Here is a 25,985-nt window from a genome sequence, read left to right as displayed (position 1 = left end):
TTCTAATGGTAGAACCACAGAATGTTAGACCTAGAAGGGACCTAGAAATCACCTTGCCCAAGCTCTTTACTTTGCACAGGAAAAAAACAATGTATAAGCAAAGAGAGAATTGCTCAAGTTCACATAGTGAGGATGCAATCAGCAGGAGTAGAATTCAGATTTCTTGGCTTTCAATGTTTTATAAATGTCTTGAGGTATTGACTTAAAAGCTGAGTAAAATCTACTTATTTCAAAGAATATTTAATAACAAAATGTCTACATCAAATAATTCTTTGCAGTTTGCTTTAATGATTTTTTAAAATGAATGTTATATATGTTCTTATATGGAAGGATATATGGCAGTAGTTTTCAACTGGGGATAATTTTGCCTCTCCCCCACCAGATGACATTGGTAATATCCAGAGACATTTTGGATTGTCACAACTGGAGAAAGAGAGGTAAAAGGGACTTCCATCTAGTGAGTAGATAACAGAGGCTTCTAAACTTATTAACAATGCATGGGTCAGCTCTCTTCAACAATGACTTATCCAGAGCTCAATGTCAATAGTGCCAACCTTGAGAAACCATGGTCTAGACGAATGACTGTTGAAGAATGCAATGGCAACCTTTGTTCTTCTCTTTTCTTTTTGTCTTATTGATCTATCTTGGCTCTAAGAAGAAGTCCCACAAAAAATGGGCTTTTATGGACCCAAATACTCATATGATGACATGGTTGTTATTTGCAAAAAAAGTCTTGCAAAACATGTGAAATAGTGTAGACGTTTGTAAGTCCTAGGTTTCAAACATAACCTTGTGTACCCATTTTACATAATGAGCAACTGGCATTAATAGGCCACAATTGGAACTGATGTTGGTGGTAAGCACAGCATGGCCACGCAGTCTGACACTGGCCAAATTCAGACATGCTAAAGCATATGAACTTTTATATGTCAGGGAAGACCAAGAAGAGAAACCAGAACCTAGAAGGGTTAGGAGACTTTATCTAGGCCTCACAAAGCGGCTGTGGATGAGACGTTGGAAGTTACCTTCTCTGGTTCCAAAGAATGCTCACAATTACTTGAGGGAAATCAGATAGCACAATAACACACAGCACCCCAGGAATAAGGCATTTTCAGACACCATTGGTTTTCTAGAGCAGTCTGCTTAATCTTTATCCCTCATTGCAAACAAACCACTAGACTGACAATACCACCCAATAAAAGAATAAAATTTGTCCATCTATCATTAAGATAATTGTTATTGATTCATCTCCTTATAATTTTCTGCTTTTTGTTTTCAGATGTTGGTTATAAATCACACCCACAACAGGCACCAAGCCTGTGTTTGTGTCTATTATGTGGTCCTGATAAGGCCGGGCAGCGTTTTTCACCTTCCTGATGCGAGTTATTGAGATTGATTGAAGCGCTTTGCTTGTCCTATCCTAGACACAGTGTAATTAATGTTTCATTATGTTAATACATGCAAATGTGAGAGTATGTGTTTGATTGGGAAGTGAGAGAACAAAAAGGATTAAAGAGTTCACTCCAAAGTACAAATTAATTTATTGCATTGCTAACTGCCCTCTGAGGAATGAGGGAGTAGGCTTCAAAATGAAAGGAAAAAAATGCACAAAAGGAAAGTGCTGTCGCATGGCTGTATTTCAGAGGTGGTGTAGCTAAACAGTTACAAAAAGGATATTCAGTCATATGACAGAGACCTTGTCCATACGGTGGTTTTCACAGTCCACGTGTCTCCCTCTGTAGTGAAAGGGTTTAGGACAGGAAGGCCAGAAACTATTGCCTCTTTGCATATAGAAGCATTTATGCATAGACATAATGCATTAGAACCACATAGGAATAGTCTTCATAGTGTTCTTTCATATGCAACCAGTGGTTGACTTCATGACATTATTTGAGGAGTATCAGGAAGGAACCTTTACCTCCAAACAAATCCACTGATCTGCAATTATTTGCTTATTATTGTATATTTCTTTCTGGTCTTTACAGTGATAATTTTGATTATTTCCTAAAATACCAATATATTTATGCTCTATGATTTACTTATCTATTTCCCTAATATCAGATAATCAATATGCTCCTATTTATCTTGATTTGCTGTGATATCAAATATTTTAATGAGAATTTTTTGGTATATGCAGCAATTTTTATTCCATTGAATTATTTTCTTGATATAGCACCTTAGGGGTGGAATTAGTAAATCCTAACTCCTTTTATGGCTTTAGACATACATGGCTATTTTAGAAATATGCCCACTTCCAATATCTAGCATAGAGATGCAATAAATGGGTGCTGAATATAGCCTCTACTAGACTACTGTCACTCTTGAGGTTGCCCTATGAAGTTGTTTTAGCTAATCATAACTTAACATGGGTAAAAGTTAGTGACTCAACACATACAAACACACACACACACACACACACACACACACACACACTCTAGATGATGCTATTTTGAATAGGTTTTAAAAATGAGAAGTAGAAGAAACAAGTGTTTAGTATATAAGATTCAGCCAGATAGGGCAGGCCTAGGTGGAAGAACTCTAATGTCAGTAGAAGTCATCAGATAATCAGAAAGAAGGGCTGTAAAAAAAAAAGTAGAGGAAGCCAAAATAAGCATGAATTGTCTTTATACAGGATTTATTCACTGGAGCTATTACAGGGGAATCAGTACAAGATATTCACAACTATTAGTAATTTTATGTCAGTTTATTTATTTGCTTTCATTTCTGATGATTATTTCAGAGCAGGAGGCGGGGTGGGAATTTGTGGTTATGCCATTTCTCTTTATACTGTCTATGGCTGCTTCTTTGCTACATTGCAGAGTTGAGCAGTACATCTACTAAACTAAAAATAGTTACTATCTGGCCCTTTACAGAAAAAATTTTGCAGATCTCTGATGTAGAGAAATAAATCTGACAGTCAGAAATAGAGTTGAGAGGCAAAGATACTATTTCAGATTCAGACTCATCCATTGGGCAAATTATAATATGTCATAGACTTCAGCCTACGTTTCCTCCTCTCTAAAATCAACATCATAATAATTTCATCAGGCAGTTGAAAATTAAATCATGTAATAGGTTGAAGTATTAGTTCAATTGTTCTTTCCTCCTATATATGAAAACGCTCAAAAATGTAATTAGTGTTTATCTAATTGTTACTTTCATGCTGTCGTGATGTGGTCAATTGAAGATCCATTACGCTATGTAAATTTTTTAAGAGTTATATGTGAATTAGTAATTGATTTAAGCAAAAATACCAAGTCAATCTTCTTTAAGTTTCCCCTGCTTGTAGCTCCGGCCAGGCTAAACTGTTGCTTGCTGATGTCAGCATTGACTGGGAAGGTTGTCTGAACACATTTATCTGTGTCAAAGCATTGAACCCACCACTATTTAAGCAAAAGGGCATAGACCTGTGAGTCACTAAATGTGATGAGGCAGAGTTCTCCCCTGTGAACCCAGCTTCCATGCCTCATTCTGCCATTATTCCTCATGGTCAAGGCTGGTGGAGTTAATAGCGTCTAAGTAGCTGCAGACTTTTCTACCATGATTCATAGTATTGTTTTTTATAGTCACTTTGCAGATCGACAGGGAGGTCAATACTTTTGGTCGGCAGTCCCCACATGCAGACCTGTCACATTTTGGTCATTCGGTTTCAGTTCATTTCCAGATACATGCTGGTGTGACCAGACTGTGGTCATCCCTTTCCAGTCACTGCCAGAAGGTATTCCAATAAACGCTGGCCTTTTATTTGCACCCAAAGAAGTTTCCGTTAATGAGTCACCAACGTTTAGATGACAGTGAGCTGTAATTTTCTTTAATTCAAGTTTAACTAAAAATTCACATGTATGAGAGCATATTATACATTTCAGAAATAGAAATGTGTATATTATATGTCAATATCATTAATTCTGAATGTTTTCTAGTGCCTAACAAGATTTTTCACTATCAGATAAAAATAAACGGATTTCAAAAAAAAAATGTAATTATGAGTATCTATATCATCTTTAAAATAGCGATAGGTAGGGGACCATACCTCCCAGGTTTCCTAGAACAATTCCAGTTTATACCTATTGTCCTGGCTTAATTATAAATTGAATCCCCCGTCAGTCTCGAAAGTATCTGATTTGTATGGTAAATTATGTGATTATCCTAGTGATCACTCTAGTGATTAGCTTGAAATTAGTCAAAAGCAAAATGCACAGTGTCATAATTAGCCTGTCCTCATATCATGTACATTTTTGGTTGAATTTTATATTATCTTACATTATTGGCCAAAAATGATTGACATGCATGATTGCATGACAAAAAATGATTGACATGTTCAACAGCAATCTCATCAAAAAGTTGCTTTTAACATCTTGGCCAACTGTGCGACTGACTTTATATCTCAGAGATGGTGTCGTCTCTGACATTGTATCAGGAGGGCATCCATGAATGCCTTTAATCTGCAGAATCTAGTTATAAGCTCCCCTAGTCCTGCATGCCCATAAGTAAAGGTCTCCAGCTTGAGGCCCTCAGCTAGTGAACTAAACTTTGGACCCAGTGAAAAGTAGTTATTAAAAGAAGCTCAAAATGTTCATTCCCTTTCGTCTTTCTCCCTGTGGTTCTTTGACTATGTTAAGAAAGGCAAGATAGTCTCCTTTCCTGAGACTAACACCACTCAATACTTTTATTATTATTATCTATTATGTGCTCATCACTGCTAAATGCAAACAGGGAAAGAAATTTAAACAAAATTTGAAGTGTGGTTCTTAACTTTGAGGGTAGTAGAGTGTAAATGTATGTGGTCAATCAGTATACATTTTCTGGGCCACTTCTGATGGTCAAACGCCTTCATTCTTCATAGATTCCATTACAAGGGATAAATCCTAGATTTTTTGATTTAGGTATAGCCCTGAGGGGGGTGGGGGGATCGAGTAAAGGTTCTTGAGTCCTGTATTGCTCCTCCAGCTTTCTGGAGACATTTCTCTCCATCACCCCTGTGGTGGGCACACTCAGAGGCTTCTGATTAGTTGCTGGAAGCACAAAGCCACTTTCTTCTGGGGCTCACCTGTTTCTGCATTCCCCTTCCCCCCTTCCCAATACTCACTGTTAACCCTAGGCTCATACTTCTTGGGCTAACTGATTGCCAAGATTACTAGTCCGATAAGTCATTTTATTCCAAGTTATTTTGGGTATTATAAAATCATCTACTTTGCTTTTCTTCCCAGAGTATATATTTACTTGACAAAGAGGTTTCAGTTCCCAAACGCTGCATGGTAGATTTTCCAGAATCACGGTAGCTAATATTTCAATCAATATTGTCTGTTTATGTTTATTCCACTTATGTACTGGTTTGACCCTACTTCTTTGCTGAGGTAGTCTATTTTTGAAACAGTGTGAGAAAAGGAAAGGACATAAATAAGCAGGAAGATGATATAGAATGAATTCTAGACTAGAATTCAGACAAATGTAGATTTTATTACTAGATGTCCTTCTGAGCTGTGTGACCTTGGTCAGGACAGTTAACCTCTCTGAGCCTTTTTTACTACCTGAAAAATAACATCAACAATCTTTCCCTAATCAGTAGCATCAAAAGAGGCTGCCATATAAATTCTGAATCATTCTAAGATACTATAAATACAATAACAAATGAACAGAGGAAGATCAAGCAGCATTGTAAGTTACAATACAAACCTCCAACAAATCTTCACATAACCCTGACTCATGATTTAAGGTGGTAGGTAACTCCCGTCCTCACTCCAGCCCACCCTTTGCATAAGAGAACGGATCTTCCTGTATGTAACTGAGTTTGATCATTATCAGTTCTTTTCATGTCTATATGATTCATTCCCCTGGCTATGCAAGAGCAAGGGCATATTTTTCATGCTGTTTTTTCTAACTGAAGAGAAAAAGAAATGGGAAAGAAAGAAAAATCTTTATTTATTTAACTATATTAAGAGACAGTAACAGGTTTGGCTAATATTTAAAATGTACAATAATTATGGTTATACATGTTATACAAATCAAAATATGATGTAAGAAAAAGTGACCAACCCCCTTTTATGTTCTTATGATATTAAGTCCCTGGCATCTCTGATGTTAAGGTAATGTGAAGTTACGAGAGATATACGTATTAGGAGAGAGCCCATAAGTGGAGCAGAACAATAGAGGAAGTAGGTGCATTTGTTTGGGGTCCCACATAACCAGGGAAAATGTCTTCAGTTGATGAATTATGGGGGACCACTATTAGAGATGGAGACCTATACATTATATTCGATAAACTCAGTGCATTTTTGTTCTTGGTTTTGCTTTTCATCTGTTAAGTGTGTATAAATTGAGTTCTGAGTGTTTTATGATAACACTTGGACCCCTCAATGGAATTACAGTTTCTATCATTCAAGGGGACCTGCTGTTTATTATTTAGATAAATTTTAGGCTTTTACTATTCCTAAGTGGTAGCTCATGAGATAATAATTTTGCTTTGAGTCTTAGTGATTTTTTTTTTAAATTAGAGAACAATGTGAAAGGAATTTGTTGAAGATCAAATAAGATAAATTCATGAAACACAGCTGGATAGAAGCTTATCTGGGAATGGTAAAACGTGACTAAACAACTTCAGGAACCCACAAGGCACCATCTGTGATAGGAAAACAATTCCTTAGCTCTCTAGGACTACGAGTTACCCCAAACTCTACTGTGCCACGGCAGAGTGGGCTAGACTGTGCTGCCTTGATTTCAATAAGAAAACAAAAGAAAGAGTTCTCTCCTGCGTCTTGAGTATTTTTATTTATTTATTTATTCCAGCATATTATGGGGGTACAAATATTAAGATTACGTATATTTCCCTTGCCCCCCTCCTCCCTTGAGTCAGTGGTTCAAACGTGCCCATCCCCCAGTTGTTGCACATCACACTCATTATGGATATATATACTCATTCCCTCCCACTCACCTGCCTGACACCCGATAGATGTTATTCCTATATGTCCACTTATATGTTGATCAGTTAATACTGATTTGCTGGTGAATACATGTGGTGCTTATTTTTCCATTCTTGGGATACTTCACTTAATAGAATGGGTTCCAGCTCTAGCCAGGAAAATACAAGAGGTGCTATAAACCATTGTTTCTTATAGCTTAACAGTACTCCATGGTATACATATACCACATTTTATTAATCCACTCATGTATTGATGGGCACTTTGGTTATTTCCACAGCTTTGCAATTGTGAATTGTGCTGCTATAAACATTTGAGTGCAGGTGTCTTTTTCATAGAGTGACTTTTGTTGAGTATTTTTTCATATAAGAGAGAGAGAGCACAGTTAATAAGACCATGTTCTCATACTTTGGGGCTTTTTAGGAAATGATGCTATGAAAATAGCATGTGTTTTCTATATCATTAGTAACTAGAATATATTTTTTCACAGAATTCCTGGGCCACTCTCTCTGTGAAGGCTCGGGAATGGGTAGAGCAGGCAGCAGGGGCATTGGGCAGGGTGGGCATCTCCAGACGGGGTGAGGGGAGGGACCAGGAGGAGGGGATGGAATGAAGGATCTGTGGCCTGGAATGGAGGACTGTTGGAGGGAATGAGGAAGATGGGAAACTAATAAGCATTTAATAGTGTTTAGGAATATATGTGAATGAATGAATAAATATAACAAAGAACTTCTCCTGTATGCGCAGCTTCAAGAGCAAATGTTTCTATTAAAGCTCTCTAAATGGTGAATCCACTGCAACAGGAATGAAGCGTTGAGGAGAGCTTAACGTGAGACAGCAACTCCAAGCTTTGATTCTCCTCTCTGTGAATCAGCAAGACCATCTCCTGAGAACAGAGGTTGACAGATTGCAGCCCAAGGGAGGTCCCTCTGCCTGTTTTTGTAAAAATGGTTTACACATTTTGAAATGGCTGTCTTTTAAATGGTCATATAAGTGTCTATCTACTATACTTCATTTAGCCTCTTTGTCCAGGAGAAATTAAATTTATTAAAGCCAAAATAAATTTACATATCTTGCCCTTTATAGAAAATGTCTCCAGAAACTTTTCAAAGTCAGCCTACTTATCCAAGACCCTCTCAGAATATGCATGGAAATGTTATCCATATAGATACTGATAATCTTGGTTCTTATTGACAGCAATACAGCATGGGTTGCTTAATAATGGGGATATGTTGTGAGAAATGTGTCATTAGGCAAATTTGTCATATGTGAACATCACAGAGTATACTTACACAGACCTAGATATTATAGCCTACTAGGCTGTGCGGTATAGCAAATTGCTCCTGGGCTACAAACCTGTACAGCATATTACTGTACTGAATGCTTAGGCAACTGTAACACAATGGTAAATATTTGTATATCTAAACATAGAAAAGATACAATAAAAATATGATATACAAATAAAAAATGGTACTTATGTATAGGGCACTTACCATGAATGGAACTTATAGGACTGGAAGTTGCTCTGGGTAAGTCAGTGAGTGAGGAGTGAGTGAAGGTGAAGCCTAGGACATTACTGTATGTTACTATAGACTTTATAAAAACTGTCCACTTTAGGCTATGCTAAATTTACAAATTTTTTTTCTTTCTTCAGTAATAAATTGAACTTAGCTTACTATAACTTTTTTACTTTATAAATTTTTAAATTTTTTAACTCTTTTGTAATAACACAGCTTAAAACATATATTGTATAGCTGTAAAGAATATTTTTATGCCCTTATTCTATAAGCTTTTTTTATATAAGCTTTTAAAATTATTTAATTTAATATTTAATATTTATTTTTTAAAAAATATTATTTTTACTTTTTTAAAATTTTGGTTAAAAACTAAGACATAAACACACACATTACCCTAGGCCCACACAGGGTCAGGATCATCAATATCACTGTCTTTCTTATCCACATCTTGTCCCACTGGATGGTCTTCAGGGACAGTAACATGCATGGAGCTGTCATCTCTGATGATAACAATTCCTTCTTCTGGAATCCCTCCTCAAGGACCTGCCCAAGGCTGTTTGTTTTACATTTTTTTAATCTTATAAGTAGAAAGATTATACTCCAACATAACTGTCAAAGGTATAGTTTACTCAATACATAAACCAGTAACATAGTAGTTTATTATCATTATCAAGTATTATGTAATATATATAACTATCTGTGCTATATTGGTTAACAACTGGCAGCACAGTAGGTTTGTTTACAACAGAATCACCACAAACACATGAGTGATGTGTTATGCTACATTGTGATAACCATGATATCATTAAGCAATAAAAATTTTTCACCTCCCATATTATGGTATCAGCATAGTATATATATATCTTCTATCATTGACCGAAATGTCATTTTGTGGTGCATGACTGTATTGATTAATTTCAGTCATTTATAGCCAAGCTAGGAGAATTAGGTCTAGTTTTTTTTTTTTTCTTTACTTATGATATGATTTACTTTCACCAATTTATTTCCCAAATCATTCATGTTTTTGTCTATATACGTTTGCTTATCCAATAGGTATTTATTAAATACCTCTGAGATAGGTAAGTGCTACTAAAGGCTGTGTGATTTAGACAACTATGATTCATTTCTGTTCCCTTGGAGTTTGCAGTGTAATAAAGAAGAAATTCTCAAAAACAGGATAGTGATAGTTGGATCAGAGCCACAAGAGAGGAACAATACAAGATTATCACTTGAAGAGCTGAGTCTCTGTCACTGATATTCAGTGAATACTTTTTATCTCTACATAGGCCTGTGTCCTGACTTTTTCATTTTGTAAAATGGGAATCTTATATGCATATTCATTATTTGGCTTAAACTTTATAACTAGTTCTAAGGTATTAATGGAAGTCGTACAATTTCAGAAGTCAAGTGGCACTGGCCACCAACTGCTAGTATGGCGGATCGAAAGTGCTAACCACCAGATTATAGGGAAGGCTCCCACTGGAACATTTTTAGAAGTGACATACACTAACTGCTGCATGCAATTAGCTCTTTTAAATAAGAAACATGAATGTTTCTTTATCTTTGAAGGACAAATAGGTCCTTCATCCCAGAAGTTCACATAGATCATGTATACGTGTGGCACATATAGACTTAAGGAGCTCCATCAAGAGACTTCATTCTTGCTCCCCAAGTCATCTCCCACTGAACCTCAATCACCATCTAATAAAACAAGTTATTTGACAGGGTCTTTTAATAAACGCACAGCTCCAGAGCCATTCAAAGCTCATTGCTCTCAGTTCCAAAGCTAACGTTCCTGTTATCATCGTGGGTTTTCCTTCTTGATGACATTCATGGACTAAGCAGGAAAATATCACCTTTCTGTTGAGACAAGATACAGTAAATATCACGACAAAATGAATGACAGCATTTTAATGAAAACCACTGTTTGGCCTCCATTTTGAGAAAATTGGACTCGTTATAACACGAATGTTTTATCAGTATGAGTCCCCACATCAGACATTATGCCACAATGTCAACCATGAGATTTGCTGAAGTTTTAAGGTTTTCCCTGGGCCTGCCAGACCTTTATGGAATTAATCCTTCATATTTGTAATAGGAGTTTCCATAAGATGAATACTTCATTTCTCATGAATCATAATAAAGCAGCCATGTTTTGTCAGCCGAGTGACCTCTGCAGTCCTTTATCTTTAAGAGAAAAGATTAGACTCTCTATTTCATAGATAATGAGGTAGGCTGTTGATCTCTTGGCACCTTCAGTAACTGCGTTCTTTGTGGTCTTCTTTCAGCCTGTGATAAACTGATCGCAGAGTGATTATAGCAAATTTCTTCATATGACAAATTTCCTCCTAAATTTGAGATTAATTTTCTTGGCAAGTAGCAAAATTAATAGGTATGAACTCATAGGATTTTATAATATTAGAGCTAAAGATACCTAGAAGTTATCTAGTCCAACCTCCTTGTTTTATTAATGAGTGAATTGATTCCCAGTGGTGTAGTCCACACTCAAAATACGAGTGAGACACAGATCACACAAAGAACTCAGGTCTAACTGACCTGTTATGCTAGAAGCTTTCTTTTGTAATCGACAAGGTCTTCTTTTATTTCATACAAATCACATAAATGGCTCTGTTAATCTACTTACAGCCATCTGAGGCTTCTTTTTATTTTCTTTTTTGAACAACCCACATATAATCCCCGAAAAACCCTATTGACTCTTCCTTTAAAATGGATCCTGAATATGACCATTTCTCACCACCTCCACTGAAATAGCTTGGGCCAAATCTCAGCGCTACTGATGTTTTGGGCTGGATAATTTGTTCCTGTTGAGGGTCTGTCCTGTGCATTATAGGGTGTGTTGCAGCATCCCTGGCCTTTACCCCATAGATGCCAGTAGCACTCTTCCCAGCTGTGAAAACCAAAAATGTCTCTAGATATTGCCAAATGGAAGGGGGGGAAGGAGTCACTCCTCTGTTGGGAACTACTTTAAAATATAAGTTGGACATTTTTCAGTCTCTTGATCAAAACTCTCCACTGGGTTTCTGTCTTTGCCAGAGTTAAAGCAAAGTATTTTTGCTTGTCTATGAGAGCCTACATGGCCTCACTGTGACCTCTCAGATCTTGCCTCCTGGAACTCTCTCCTTATCGGTCAGTCTGACCCAGTCATAGGCTTCCCTGCTATTCCTGGGATGGGCTCATCACACTCCCAACTCTGGGCCTTAGCATCCTCTGCCTGCAGAGTTCTTTTCCTGAATATCTGCTCCATGTCTACTATGGACTGAATGTTTGCGTCTGTCCCCCCAGAATTTATATGTTGCTGCCCTAATCCCCAATGTAATGCTATTATTATAGAAGATAGGACCTTTGGGACATAATTAGGTTTAGACGAGGTCATAAGGGCAGAGCCCCCTACGATGGGATAAGTGTTTTTATAAGAAAAAAAAAAGAGACTCCAGAGCTCTCTCTCTCTCCCCACAAGCAAAGAAGAGGTAATGTGAGGCCACAGCTAGCTAGTGGCCACCTACCAGCCAAGAAAGGAGGTCTTAGAATTAAAACAATTTTGTTGACACCTTGGTCCTGGACCTGTCAGCTTCTAGAACTATGAGAAATAAATCTATATTTTAAGCCACCCAGTCTACAGTATTTCTTTATGGCAGCCCAAGCAGACTAAGACAACATCCTTTCTCACGATTTTCAGATCTTTGCTCAAGTTTTATTCTTCTCCCTGAAGCATTCTCCAATATCTCACGACTCTATTCCCTTTCCTTCTTTATTTCCTTTATAGCATTTAATCTCTTCTGACATTGTACATATTTGCTTAGTTAGTTCTTTATTGTCTATCTCCTACCAAAATATAATACCTAGAAAGATAGGAATTATGAGATTGTTTGTCTTTTACCAAATTTTCCCCAGCCTTGAACAATGCCTGACTCAGTAGGTGCTCAGTAAATATTATATAGATGAATGAATAGAATGGGGATATTTGTAAAATCTTTAAAACAAAAATTGTTTTACATTGCATTGTTAAACATTACAGTAAAGACAAATAATATTAAAAAGTACATTGTTTTAATTGCATTTTGGCAACACATTGTTCTTCCCCTTTGGCCTTTATCTAATGCAAAATTTCAGATTTATCAGGCTTACTGACCAAATGCTATAATAAATATGCCACTAAAAAGCAAGCAATTTTCCAAGTGGGAGTGAAAACTATGGCATGTAGCACAAATCGCTTGCCCTTTGATAAAACCTAATGGACAATAATACAATTAAGAAGGGGTATAGAAGGATCCTTACAATAACAAGATTCAAATTTGGATATGAAATATGATCACTACCATGTGGATAATAAAACAAATTATTATTAATAAAGAAATGAATGATTTCTTGGAAGGAAATACATACAAACTTTAACAGTGGTTATCACTAGATGAGCAGGGATGTGGGTAATTATTATCATATATTGTTTTATGTCTATATTTTCTTATTTGTGCACAATAAATATGGCTAACTTGATTAATAATAAGGTACTAAAAGTTGATGGGTTGCTCCATAATAAATGGCATCTCCAATGCTTGTCCACTTGATTGCCTTCCAGTTGGAGCTCTGCCCATGCACTGGGCACCCATTAAATCATACTTTTTCTAAATACTCTCAAGAACTCTTAATGTTGACAGTTCTGCATTCATAAAGTGCCACTCCTCTCCCTACTTGGAGAAAGACTGATGGAAAACCAAAGGGAAGAGAAAGCTAGTTTACATTTTACTAAATGGAAAGGGGGAAAAGATTCCAACCCAGGGCAGATTAAGCAACACATCAAAGTTTCTCTTTTAAGTGTTAATTTTGCATGAGGCCTGGGGGATGATAACTTAGATGTCAGAATGTGTTACTTGTTGAGTTGACAAAAAAATTCCATTACAGTTTGCCCAGTATCACACAGCCAAATCAAGCTGCTGTTTAGAGATTTAGTTCTTGGAGCAGCAAAAGGATGAGGAAGTTACTTCCCCCACTCCAGCTAGGCCTTCATCATTCTTTAACATTGGATTTAGCCAGAGGACACTCAGCCAGTTGCCTGGGGCGTGCACTTCTTGCCCGTTAAAAACCTCAGATCTCTGCAAAGCTTCCTCCGCTTTGTGGAAGATGCCCTGTGCTCCGAATGTCTGATGTGGAGACTTTGTGTGGGCTCTCTAAGAGATTTCAGCAGGGGCAGTTGCTTCTTGAACTCCAGATCTTGCATTTATATTTCCGAATTTTGTTCCCTGTCTTGTAAAGGGAAGAGAAAAAGAAGAATCACGGTGCCAAGAGCAAATCGAGTTCAGCACCCTTTGTGCGTGGAATATTTGGTGGTATTGTACTAGGTCAGCAAATGTCCTGACACTAAAATCACTTTTCCTGATTCAATCATGGTAGCTTTCCAAGAGTTCACTCATTTCTGTAGATATGTGACAATTGAGCGAGGTAGTATGAACTCATGTGCTATTTGCTTACTCTTGCCATGATCTCAAGAAGGAATTTCAGGGGAGATAGACTTGCCAGATAAAATACAGGATGCCCAGTTAAATTTGAATTTGGGGTAAATAACAATATTTTAGTATAAATAGGTCTTATGAAATATTTATTTAGCATAAGTATTTAGAACATGTTTGTACTAAAACATTATTCGTTTTTTATATATTCAAATATAACTTGTTCTTTTAATTTTTATTTGCTCAATCTGGCAACTCTAATTATGGAGGAACTTTGACTGTTCCCTTTAAATTTTTAATTTGCATTTTCATCCATAGCTTCCCTACATTTTAATGATCCTTAATAAATTCCCATAGTAAAATGTACCTATTTTCATTCCTGGTCAGTCGTCTTTTGCATTATTTAAATTCAGGAATAAATTCCACACAACCTAATTCATTTCTGATTTGCATTTTTTAGTAATAAAAATTTATCTTAAAGTTAAATGGCTTCAAAATAGGTTAGTCTCTAGCAGTGGCTGGAATGAACATAATCTTTAAAGATATGATCATATCTTCTGACAATTATTTTTACTATGTCTTATCAAAGGAAAAAATGCAGGCACCAATACTTCACAGAAACCCAGTGGTCATTGGTGCTGGTCCTTTGATAAGTATATACTTTCTCTCTCTGATCTAGCTGAAGTGAAAGTCTTACGTTATCATGAAGTACACAAAGTACAGTCAGGATACAGCAGAGTAAATGATTATTGTGGTTTTGCTCATCTCCAGACTAAATGACTAAGAGACAGGTCATCCAGGTAAGCGTCTAGAGTTCCAGTATTTCTAAAGGTTACAATTGTACTGTGTGGCTTAAACCTAATAAAAGAAAGGAAGCATGATGAAAAATATTGTATTAACCAAAACTTCCTTAGGGCAAAGATTGTAGCTATTATAGCTGCTCAAAAGAAATCTTATAGTTCCTTGTGTGAAGAACTGAGAATATTCTAAGGAGCATTCTAGGCATCCAATTGACCATGGAATTTTTATTTTGCTTTGTGGAATAAGCCCATTTGGGGCCAGATAGAGTTCTGGCTCCAATAGAGGGAAGACTAGATATTGGAAAAAAAAATAGCCGTCTTTCTTGGCCCTTTCCCTACTTTTCTTCAGCCTTTCAAAGAGAAATGTGTAACAAACAATACTAAAATATGTGTCCAATTATTATCTGCATCATCTCCATGACTTTGTCTCCTTACTTAGAGAAATAACAGACCCAAATTACACAAATTCCCCAAATATGGTAAAATTATGACAAGAAATTCCAAGAAACATGGGAAACCCCTTTGCTCTAATTCAGGTCACCCACTGTTGTGAAGCAGAGTTCTCAAGCTTTAGTTGACCTGAGACTCCCTAGGTGACTTCTTTAAGCATAGATTATTGGGATCTTCTCCCAAAGTTGCTGATTGAGTAGGTATGGGGCTGGGCCTGAGATTGTACATTTCTTTTTAAAAATTATTTTCTGTTTTTAATTGACACATAATAATTGTACACATTTTAGGGTACAAAGTGGTATTTCTGTACATGTACACAATGTATAATCATCCAATCAGGGTCATTGGCATATCCATCATCTCAAATATTTATCATTTCTTTGTGTTGGGAACATTCAAAATCGTTTTTTCTAGCTATGTGAAAAGTTACAATGAATCATTGTGAACTATAGTCACTATACAGTGCTGTGGAACACTAGAACTTAGCCTCCTATCTAGCTGTCATTTTGTATCCCTTCGCCAACCTCTCCCTATCTCCCTTTCACCCTATGTGTCCTTTCTAGTGGCCATGACTCCGCTTACGATTATTGATTTCTAACACATTCTCAGGAGGTGTTGCTGTTGCTAGTCTAGGCACTGTACTTTGAGAACCACTGTTTCAGAATTTATATTCTGATATTCTAAACCCAGTGAAGTTCACATACGGTTATGGGACCTGTTAAGTCATTTTTGTTTGTTTTTGTTTTTAAATCTCCTTCTCCATTGCAGAGCCTCACAAGTATTATAAGATTCTACCAGGGTTAAAGATCAGAGTTACAATTCCACATGTAATTGACATTTGATGAATTGAAAGCAGATTACATTGCATCATCCATAGAATAATGTTAAGTTCCTTCAATGGAGATCTCTTTATTTGTATTAACAGAAAAAGAAGCAGGTATGGTAGCATATATTTCTAAGAAGAGACAATTGCGATCATGGTTTCCTGGGTTGATTATGAGGATTCAGGGATCATCAGGAACTCAAAGCAGCCCAAAGTGAAAGTTTGTGTAATTTGAAAGAGAGAAAATTATGCATAGCAAGTTCTTTGGGGATTTGTATGACATTTTCTAATCTCAAAATCTTTCAGGAGCTTCTTTTTTACTTCCATGCTACTTTTCATAAATTTCATTTTGAGCTTCTATTGCCTTAACCAGAAGCTTTTACATTTTGGACTTGGAAAGAGATTTCTGACTCCACGGGGAATTATTTTTCACACTTAACAATGTTTGATATTGTAGATAAAATGTCATACCTTAAAAACCCCATTTTAAGTTAGTCTGCCTCTGTGACTGAATGGTCTTTGAAATTAACAAGAATGTGATGAGGAGAGAAAGCACAAGGGGATTTAAGTTTACAGAAACATTTTTACTATTTGATCATTTTTGTGAGTTTCTAAAATATATTAAAGATTTTTTCTATTTTTAGATACTCAATTGATTTGAACTTGAAATATCCTTGACAGTATAATTGCTAATGCTTATTTGCCTCTGATACAACTAACACAGATAATAATATTTCTCCTTTGAGTCACCCCTAAAGAGTAGTCCTTCTGTTATATCCTCATTAGGACACATGGAAGGTTTTGTTATGTTGGTGTCTGCTTACAAACTACTGTTTTACAGAAGAAAAAGCAGGAGGAAGAGAAGGAGGTGGAGGACAATGAGGAGAATGAGGAGGAAGAGACTGAGATCCTCTGATATTGACCTGACATTTAATTACTTTTTCTCAGACCAACACAGATGAGAAAAGCTAGCCATTAATTAAATGCATATATGGCTTTATGCCTACTATTAGCTGAAGATTTAGAAATCTTCCCAAGTCAACATTTGGAGGGAGAAAGGGCTGGAGACTCGTTCATTCTTACCATGAACTCTGCTATCAGACTCAGATGTACACGTTTCTTAATGGATGGGATTTTGGTACTTTCAAGTCTATTTCTCCAAAATATAATTGCCTTAAGTAATTTTATATCAGGGCCATAAGGATTGCTTCCTTTATGAAGCAAAGGTAGGAAATGTAACTATTTGAGGGTTCAAGAGAATGACCACTGGGTATCTTAAATATGAAACCAAACCAAGCAAACTTCATTAGGCTTTCTTCTAGATGAAATTCTCACCATTGTTATTCTAACATAAAATGGTCTGCAGTATTAAGTAGGCAGTTTAGTGAATTTTGACTCTCAAATACATTCTTCTATAGTTTTTCCATGACCTCTTTTACGCAGTTCCCAGGAGATCTGTGCTTTTATGGAATTCTTGAGTGCCCCAGACCAAAACTTTTGTGCCACAGGCTCCAAAGTTATTTATACTTCTTTTTTGTCTTCTTCCATTTTATCATACCTTCTTCTCCTCATACATTAAATCAGTGTAGTTGATTGCTCCTTGGATGGGACAATTTTATAAATTATTTCATATTAAGGTAGGATGTACTGGTGGGCAAAATCCCTCCAAGAGGAACTAGTACTCTAAGAGAAAGGGAGGGTGACCTAAATAAAAGCCAATGTAATGTGGACTTTTCTTAGGCCTGTGTGAAATACTTCACCAGGGAGTCAGAGGCAGCCTGTAACTTTGAAAAGGGGCCCATTGGAGACATATCTATTATTTCTCAATGGATTCCATTTGCTTGGTCCATGTTTTCTAAAAACTAAGTTATCTAATGCAAGTTACTTAAAGCAGTGAAGTGCCTTTATTCCAGAGCCATATATTCAAAATTTAATTGTTATAAAGAATACAGAAAGCTCAAATTGTCAGCAAACCTCAAGGGTAATTTTATTAAAGAAAAGTTAATCTTCATTTAACTTTCCCAAACCATGCATTCACAGCGCTGAAAATTGTCATAACCTCCCTGTTTCAGAATAAGTGGATTATTTATTTGTGATAATGGGCACATGTGCTCATTAACATGCTGTCATAAACAGCTGTGTTAAATGTATTATGTGTTCTGTGACATAAATAAGGGACTCAACATGAGGTTGTGTTTAAAATATAGGCCCAGGGAAGAACAAAAAAGCAATAAATGCTTTTTAATATAGTTGCCTGTTCTTGAATTCTAAATTTATTTTTACCTTATTAATGCTACTTGTATGAAAATGGTAGGCATTACTCTAGTGAAATATCTTGACATTCAAGGACTTCTTTCTGATTTTTCATCCTTAGTGTTTTTCAAACCAGCTGTTGCCAGTGTGGTTTTCTTTTCTGGTAAAGGAAGAGATCATGTAGACACAGGGGAGGCATTTACAGTAAAGTCAGTCTGCCTCTCAGTCAGCTTAGAGCAGGGTTCATTTGATGGACAGCCTCAGCCCATTCTAGTCCTAACAGTTTTCAAACTGGTTGCTGAATTTAAAGATCATCTAATTCAACTTCCTCATTTTGCAGATGAGGGAAGTGAGGTTCTGAGGATTTAAAAGACCTGTCTGAGTCACAGATCTTTGAGTAATAAAGCCAGGACCTAGGGCTAGATATCTAAACTCCCAATTCAATATACTTTCCACTAGAAGAACAGGCTGTACTATAATTAGGTTGGCTGCACAAAAAGGATCTGTGGAGAGAAGGAGCATATTTGCCAATGAGGGTACCAGGCTGGTGTCATTTGGTATCTTTATTAATATCACTTAGAGTAGACTTAAATGCTCAGTCTTATTTTCCAATTTACGTTAATTTGAGCAAAGTTCCACATGCTGTTTTGGGGTGAGTGGCCAAGGTGGATAGAATGAGTGTATGTCAATGAGTGACACAGTTCACTGAGCAAAGGACAAACTTCAAACATGAGATTTAGAAAAACTGCGTATACAGGAACAAGGCAAATAAAACCAGAGAGAAACAATGACGTGACAAGCTAGTCAGCTTTATCGTCACTGGAAAATGAAAAACTAGAAATAGTCCTGTCCGCTGGGGCTTGTACAGGTTATGAGAATATTGATTATATGCAATTTAGGTGTGGTGCAGGCCTTTTTTTTTTTTTTTTTTTCCTTTTTTGAGACAGAGTCTCACTCTGTTGCCCAGGCTAGAGAGCCATGGTGTCAGGCTAGCTCACAGCAACCTCCAACTCCTGGGCTCAAGCAATCCTCCTGCCTCAGCCTCCCAAGTATCTGGGATTATAGGCATGTGCCACCATGCCTGGCTAATTTTTTTTTCTCTATATATTTTTAGCTGTCCAATTAACTTCTTTCTATTTTTGGTAAAGACGGGGTCTCGCTCTTGCTCAGGCTGGTCTCGAACTCCTGAGCTCAAACAATCCACCCACATCGGCCTCCCAGAGTGCTAGGATTACAGGCGTGAGCCATCGTGCCCAGCCTAGGTGCATGTCTTTTGAATGATAGAAACTTGGAATGTTTTTATAAAGTACAACTAAAAGTCTTCCCATTACAAAACAAAAAAAGAAGAAGAAAGCTAGCAAGTTGAGGTTGCCATCCTGAGAAAAATGAAGGCTAAAACATAATTTGGGGGGTATTTTTGAAGAAATAAAACACTGCTACAAATAATAAAGGGCTCTTATCAGAAAATGTTCATCTGTTCTGCATTTTCACACAAAGTGGTTCCGGAGAAAATGGGATTAAACAACGGCAAGAAAATTCAGTTAGACTCTTAAAAATGATTAAATATTGAAAACAAGATACCAAGGGACATTGTAGAATCTCTAGCTCCAAACATTATTCGAGATGAAATTGTAAGTAATTTCACATGAATGATTTAGGTATACACCTGTCTGAGCTAGGGTGGGCAGAATGACCCACCCCAAGACCTCTTCAAGTTCTTTAATTTAACAGCCAAGTGTTCTAGCATATGCTACTGCCAGCCCCCAAAAGAATATGCTTTAATTATATTTGCTTCATCCCCTCAAGATTCTTAAATGACTTTCTATTTCTCATGTTGATTCTTTATGTTCATTTATGTTTATGGGGAAAAAAATCCAACTTAGATTTCCAGGCTCATGAGAAACATTTGGATGGAAAGTAAGACACTTCAGGGATTTGTGATTTTAGGCAGCAATTTTATTGACTTGCTTCTGCAAGTGGGATTTGCCTATTTTAAGGCCCACCTGAGTTTTATTCTAAATAACTTTGCTAACATTGTTCAGAGTTGATTTTTATTTTTATAAAAAGCAATTCTAAGTAGATTTTTTTAAAGAAAATGGGTGCTATAATCTGAATAAAGGGATACAAACAGTCCCCTAAATTGTAGATACCACATTACTAACTACTGCTACTTTGAAATAACTAGGTTTATTTGGAAAATATTAGCTTTTTTCTGTCTCAATTTTCAAGTCCTGACTGATATGTAGTAATAACCATGCCTACATTTTTATATGAATTCTTAATTTCTCATAATATGACTTGTGGAGCCAATTGTTTCATTACTTTTGTTTACCTCAGCTGGGTACTTTTTTATCCACCTAACACCACAGCCGTGATTTTAAGTTTCTTTTATTCTTGGACATTTTTCAAACCGCCTAGCGTTTTTGAAAAAGTTTGATAAAAAAAAATAATGCAGGGAATCTAAGCTTGAGATTTATTGGAATAGATGAACACGTTTCCCTGTGCTCTCTTGTTGCAGGTTTCCAAATTAAAGCCTTCACAGCACTGCGCTTCCTCTCAGAACCTTCTGATGCCGTCACGATGCGGGGAGGAAGCGTCCTCCTCGACTGCTCTGCGGAGTCCGACCGGGGAGTTCCAGTCATCAAGTGGAAGAAAGATGGCATCCACCTAGCCTTGGGGATGGATGAAAGGAAGCAGCAACTGTCAAATGGGTCTCTGTTGATACAAAACATATTTCATTCCAGACACCATAAGCCAGATGAAGGACTTTACCAATGCGAGGCATCTTTAGGAGATTCTGGATCAATTATTAGTCGGACAGCAAAAGTCGCAGTAGCAGGTCAGTGGATTCTTCCTTCTCTTCCTCCTCCTTCTCCACCTCTTCTTCATATTCCTTTTTTAGGGGGGGAGGGGAGGATAAGAAAATAATCTTTGCAAAAACAATGTACATTTTAAACATTTTGAATTGACAAATAATAATTGTGTATTTTTATGGGATACAATCTTGTTTCGATATATGTATACATTGTAGAATGATTATAACAAGCTAAATAACATATTTATTACCTCATATACTTATCATTTTTTTAATGAGAACATCTAAAATGTACTCTTTTAGCAATTTTGAAATATACGTTACATTATTATTAACTACGGTTATCATGCTGTGAGGTAGATCTTAAAAGTGTGTTTCTCATTTCTAATTGAAATTCTGTACCCTTCGACCAACATCTCCCCATCCCCACACCTCACTCTCCCAAGACTCTGGTAGGCACCATTCTACCACCTACTTCTATGGGGGTGACATTCTTAGATTCCACATACAAGTGAGATCATGCAGTATTTTTCTGTCAGTGCCTGGCTTATTTCATTTAGTCTCATATCCTCCAGATTCATCTATGTTGTCACAAATACCAAGATTTCCTTCTTTGTATTATGGTTGAAGAATATTTAATTACATATATATATGTATATATAAAATTGAATTTTGAATTGAATAGATATATATCATATGGTATACCTATACACCACATTTTCTTTATCCATTTATCCACTGATGGTCACTTAGGTTGATTCCATATCTTGGCTATTGTGAATAATGCTGTAGTAAACATGGGAGTATAGATATCTCTTCCACACACTAATTTCAATTCCTTTGGATATATACCCAGGAGTAGTATTGCTACATCATATGGCAATTCTACTTTTAGTCTTATGAGGAACTTCCATACTGTTTTCCATAATGGCTGTACTAATTAATACCCATTCCTACCAACAATGTACAGTTTTAAGAAGAAAGGAAAGGTGTGAAAAGATTCATGTTTATTCCCTCATGATCTTGACTATCTTTTCTCCTTAAATTAGATTAGAAAACAGTAGGAGGAACTCAACCATCAGCATAGTATTATGAGATTTTAAAAAACAAGGCTGTCTCAAGTTGATTTATACTTATGTCTAAGGGAGGACTTTTCATCAATAGAAAAATATTAGAAAAATAATTTCCTAATTAATTTCATTTTACAGCTTCATTAATGCTAAATTTTGCAGAGTCAATTTATTTTGCCTTCAAAGCAATGAAGTTTATTTTAATTATAATGGCATGACCCACAACATATAGATCTCAAGTGAGAAATAAAAATTTCCGTTAGTGCTTCCAAATGTCTTGATGCTTGGTAACATGTTGGCTCAACAACTGTGTGATAAAATGAATAGTTTTTCTTTTTACTGGATACATGGAAGCCATGTCAACTCTGACAAAACAGAATTGAATATTCTGAAATCTATGATATTGCTATTTTTTTCCTCTACTATTCTTGTTACAAGGCAGCTCCCATTGTTTATTTTGGCCCCTTCAATGTTAAACCTGCAGGGAGGAGAATCAGATTTTTACTTGTTTCTATAATGATTTAACTAAAATGTGGGCTATGATTTTATCTTTTTAAATTTTGGTATGGACCATAAAGCAAGGCAAATGGATCCAACCTGCAATAAATTTAAGCTATCAAATGAGTAACCAGATTTGAAGGGCTACTTTCAACTTAATCTTTAGTTCTTAGGTTTAAACACACACACACACACACACACACACACACACACACACACACACACACACACAGCTGTTATGCAGTTATTTTTTTTTCCAGGTCCTATTTATTTGTATAGTGTCATTCTGGAAGACTGATGACAGTGAGAACTCATTTCTCAACTCATTTCTCTCTCCTAGCAACTAGGACAATCGGGCAGGACCACCACTCCCTCATAAACTCTTCTAGTGATGGTTCAAGACACTTGTAACCTGAAAGAGGCAATTTTGTCCAGTGGTACTATAAATAATTCGATCTCATAGTTATGCAATCAGTCCCCAAGTCCAGCTTCAAATCACTCTTTTGTGGCTTCTTTTTCTCGCTGAGGACTCTTTAGTAGACTGACTGCTTTGTCCCCCCAAAATGTGTATATTGAAATCCTAAGCCCCAGTGGGGACATATTAGGGAGGCCTTTGGGAGGTGATGAGGTCATGAGGGTGGAGCCCTTATGAATGTGATGGGTCCCCTTATAAAAGGAACCTCAGCGAGCACTCTTGCTCTTTCTACCATACACGGGTAGAACATGAAGTCGGTAGCTTCAGCCCAGAAGGGCCCTCACCAGAAACCACTCATGCTGGCACTCTGATCTCAGGCTTCTGGCCTCCAGAACTGTGAGAAATAAACATCTGTTGTCTATAGGCCACCCTATAGCAGCCCAGCTGCTTTGTTACAGCAGCCCAAACTGACCCAGGCAGAGTTTTTTATATTCACTTAAACTAGATTTCACCTCAACAAAGATGGCATGGTGGGTAGGGTCCTCAGCCAGAGGCAGAGTGGCCGGTAATTCTGGTTTACTCTGGTTTACCGACATGCTTTTAGCACTTGAAAGTCTCATGTCCTGGGAAGCCTCTCAGTGCCAAGGAAAAACTAGGATGGTTGACCCTGATCATGAAAACCAAGCCTATTAGCTACCTGGACCTTAGAGTGATACATGCAATTTGATTGATGAGGATAAAGTATAGACAGGATTGAAAGTTAATTATGATTAAGAGGAGCCAGTGGAATATGTGCTGTGGATTAGGCAAAAGTTGCTTGCCCAGAATGCTCCAAATGAAGTGGAATGGGTGCAACTTGACCTTCTGTCATTAGAAAATTTCTGGCCTTGCAGATCCCACCTGTCAGGTGTCCACAATAACCAAAGTAGTTCCTCAGATTGGAGTAAATCTGGCTGGCATTTTGATGCCTTACTATGAAAGGCAGCTGCAATACGCGCCGTTAATGAAAATGGCCTAATATGTTGCAGTTTTAGTTTTCCTGCAATCTAGATCCACTTTTACGTGTTCTATCTTTCAATGGCGAAATGAAGAATGATTCCTTCTCTGCGAGATATTAAAATAAAGTGTCTTGGACTTTAGTATTCTGTACAAGGATAGGCTCACAGATTCAGTCACTGAGTTACAATCTAATATTAGATTGTATCATTTCAAGGCAATAAGGCTGTTCACAGCATTTTAAACACTTACCATGCTGTTTGGCAACACAGAATACATCAATGTTATGTCTGCTGAGGTTAAGATTGCCAAACCACTAGAATTCACAAGGGGCATATATCTTCCTTGTAATAAAGACCATGGACCTGATTTAATCTCATTTTTAAAGCATTAGCAGTCAATAAACCAGTCACCACTAAAAGTTAACAGTCAGCTTTGCTTGGCAGAAAAAAAAAATCTATTCTGTACCCTCAGGTGCAATGTAGAGCCCGTTTAATATAATGCCCCTCTTCCATTTTTGCTTTCTCAAAGTGTCTTTTGATAAAAAGAAGTGTGGCAAATGAAATCTGTCTTTTATCAGTCAGCACATTTTATGCAATGATCTCGCCATGCACCATTCATCCTATTTTCTAGAAACTTCTCAAGTTCTCTTTAAACCCTGAGTGCACACTTGGCTGGAGAGGGAAGAAGAGTAAGGAAGATAAATGAAGGGCTACCATCCCATCCAACATCTTGTTAAAAGTTGTAGTGCCAAAAGCTACTGACAATCAGTATTTCTGGTTATTTTGAGTTCTATCAAAGAATGCTTGGGCTATTAAATTTTCATTTGAAAGCAACTTGACCATCTCGGGTGAGACTTGGGAATTTTATTTTTACCCAATTACCTCTAATCTAAAATGCTATACATTTTCTCTGCTGCATATTCCTCTGTTTGGCCCTCTAGACTGAGAACAGCTTGAGGAGAGAAACAGAGCTGGACGTTATTTATCTACAAAGCTTCTCCTATCACCTCCTCCACTCTGTATCTAGCAAAGCGTCCGTCCTGTCATATTTAGTAGTAGACAGTTGTCTTACCAACGAAGACATGGGACTTTATGCCATATATGGAGAGCTTTCAGCTGTTGTTATCTTCCTCTACCCCCATTCCTTCTTGTCTTCCCCTCCCTTTCTCCCTCTTCTTTCTTCTTTATTGGATTTGGGTGGATTAAATTTACCTACACATGTACACATATAAAAATATTCTTGATTGACTGAATTATAATAATTTGTCTTATATCACAATAGTCTATGCATTAATTAACTATTGAAGACTTTGGGATTAGAAAATAGGCTGTGCTGGGATATTCATATGCCACTTAAAAAGAAAAGGCATGCACTATTTCCTCTTTCCTTCTCTAACTCTTAATGTCAAGATGAACTTGCATCTGGCCAAGCACATCTCTCCTACTCCAGATGTTGCCAGCTATCTGAGCCTCTGGATTTAATTCTTTTCAACAGATGTAATAATAACCTAAGCTTGTGGTGACTTTTAAATAACATCTAGGATGTGAAGCTTTAGTGCAGAGTAGATTCCTATTCAAGGACAGCAGTAGTATAAATAGACCTAAAGATAGTCATTATTGTGTTGTTGCAATTATTGTATTAGGAACCTTCAATATTCCCATGTGATAATGGAAGACATTTTTTTCTGGGGGTGGTGGTGATGGAATGAAATATAGGCAACAAATCCTTAGCTTTAGATATTAAAATCTTGGATCAGATATCTGTCTTTGCAATCTGTGAACATAAACTGGCATGCCTGAATTGAATCTTCAAAAAGTTTAATCCATGCAGTTTTTTGGCAAGCAGTGCCAAAATCTGTCTGAATAAAAGAAATATCTTTGACCAATGTTGATCTACTATCATGTCAATGCAGCCAATTCAGTTTGTACTGACCAGACCAGGAATTCTAGATGGAGCAACCACTGCA

At 36.8% G+C, this 25,985-nt stretch overlaps 1 protein-coding gene across 1 annotated transcript in view; it reads left to right on the top strand.

Annotated features, from left to right (window-relative positions):
* Window positions 1-25,985, top strand: part of DCC (DCC netrin 1 receptor) — a 1,043,477-nt gene that overhangs the window by 345,720 nt on the left and 671,772 nt on the right. The window contains exon 2 of the mRNA XM_075993861.1: window positions 20,741-21,061. Within this exon, the coding sequence (XP_075849976.1) occupies window positions 20,741-21,061 (321 nt within the window). The remainder of the gene's footprint in view (window positions 1-20,740; window positions 21,062-25,985) is intronic.

Source organism: Microcebus murinus, chromosome 17 (genome assembly GCF_040939455.1).
Source record: "Microcebus murinus isolate Inina chromosome 17, M.murinus_Inina_mat1.0, whole genome shotgun sequence".
NCBI classification, from domain to species: domain Eukaryota; kingdom Metazoa; phylum Chordata; class Mammalia; order Primates; family Cheirogaleidae; genus Microcebus; species Microcebus murinus.
Note: the sequence above shows the minus strand (reverse complement) of the source record. Positions and strands in the feature narration are given on the sequence as shown.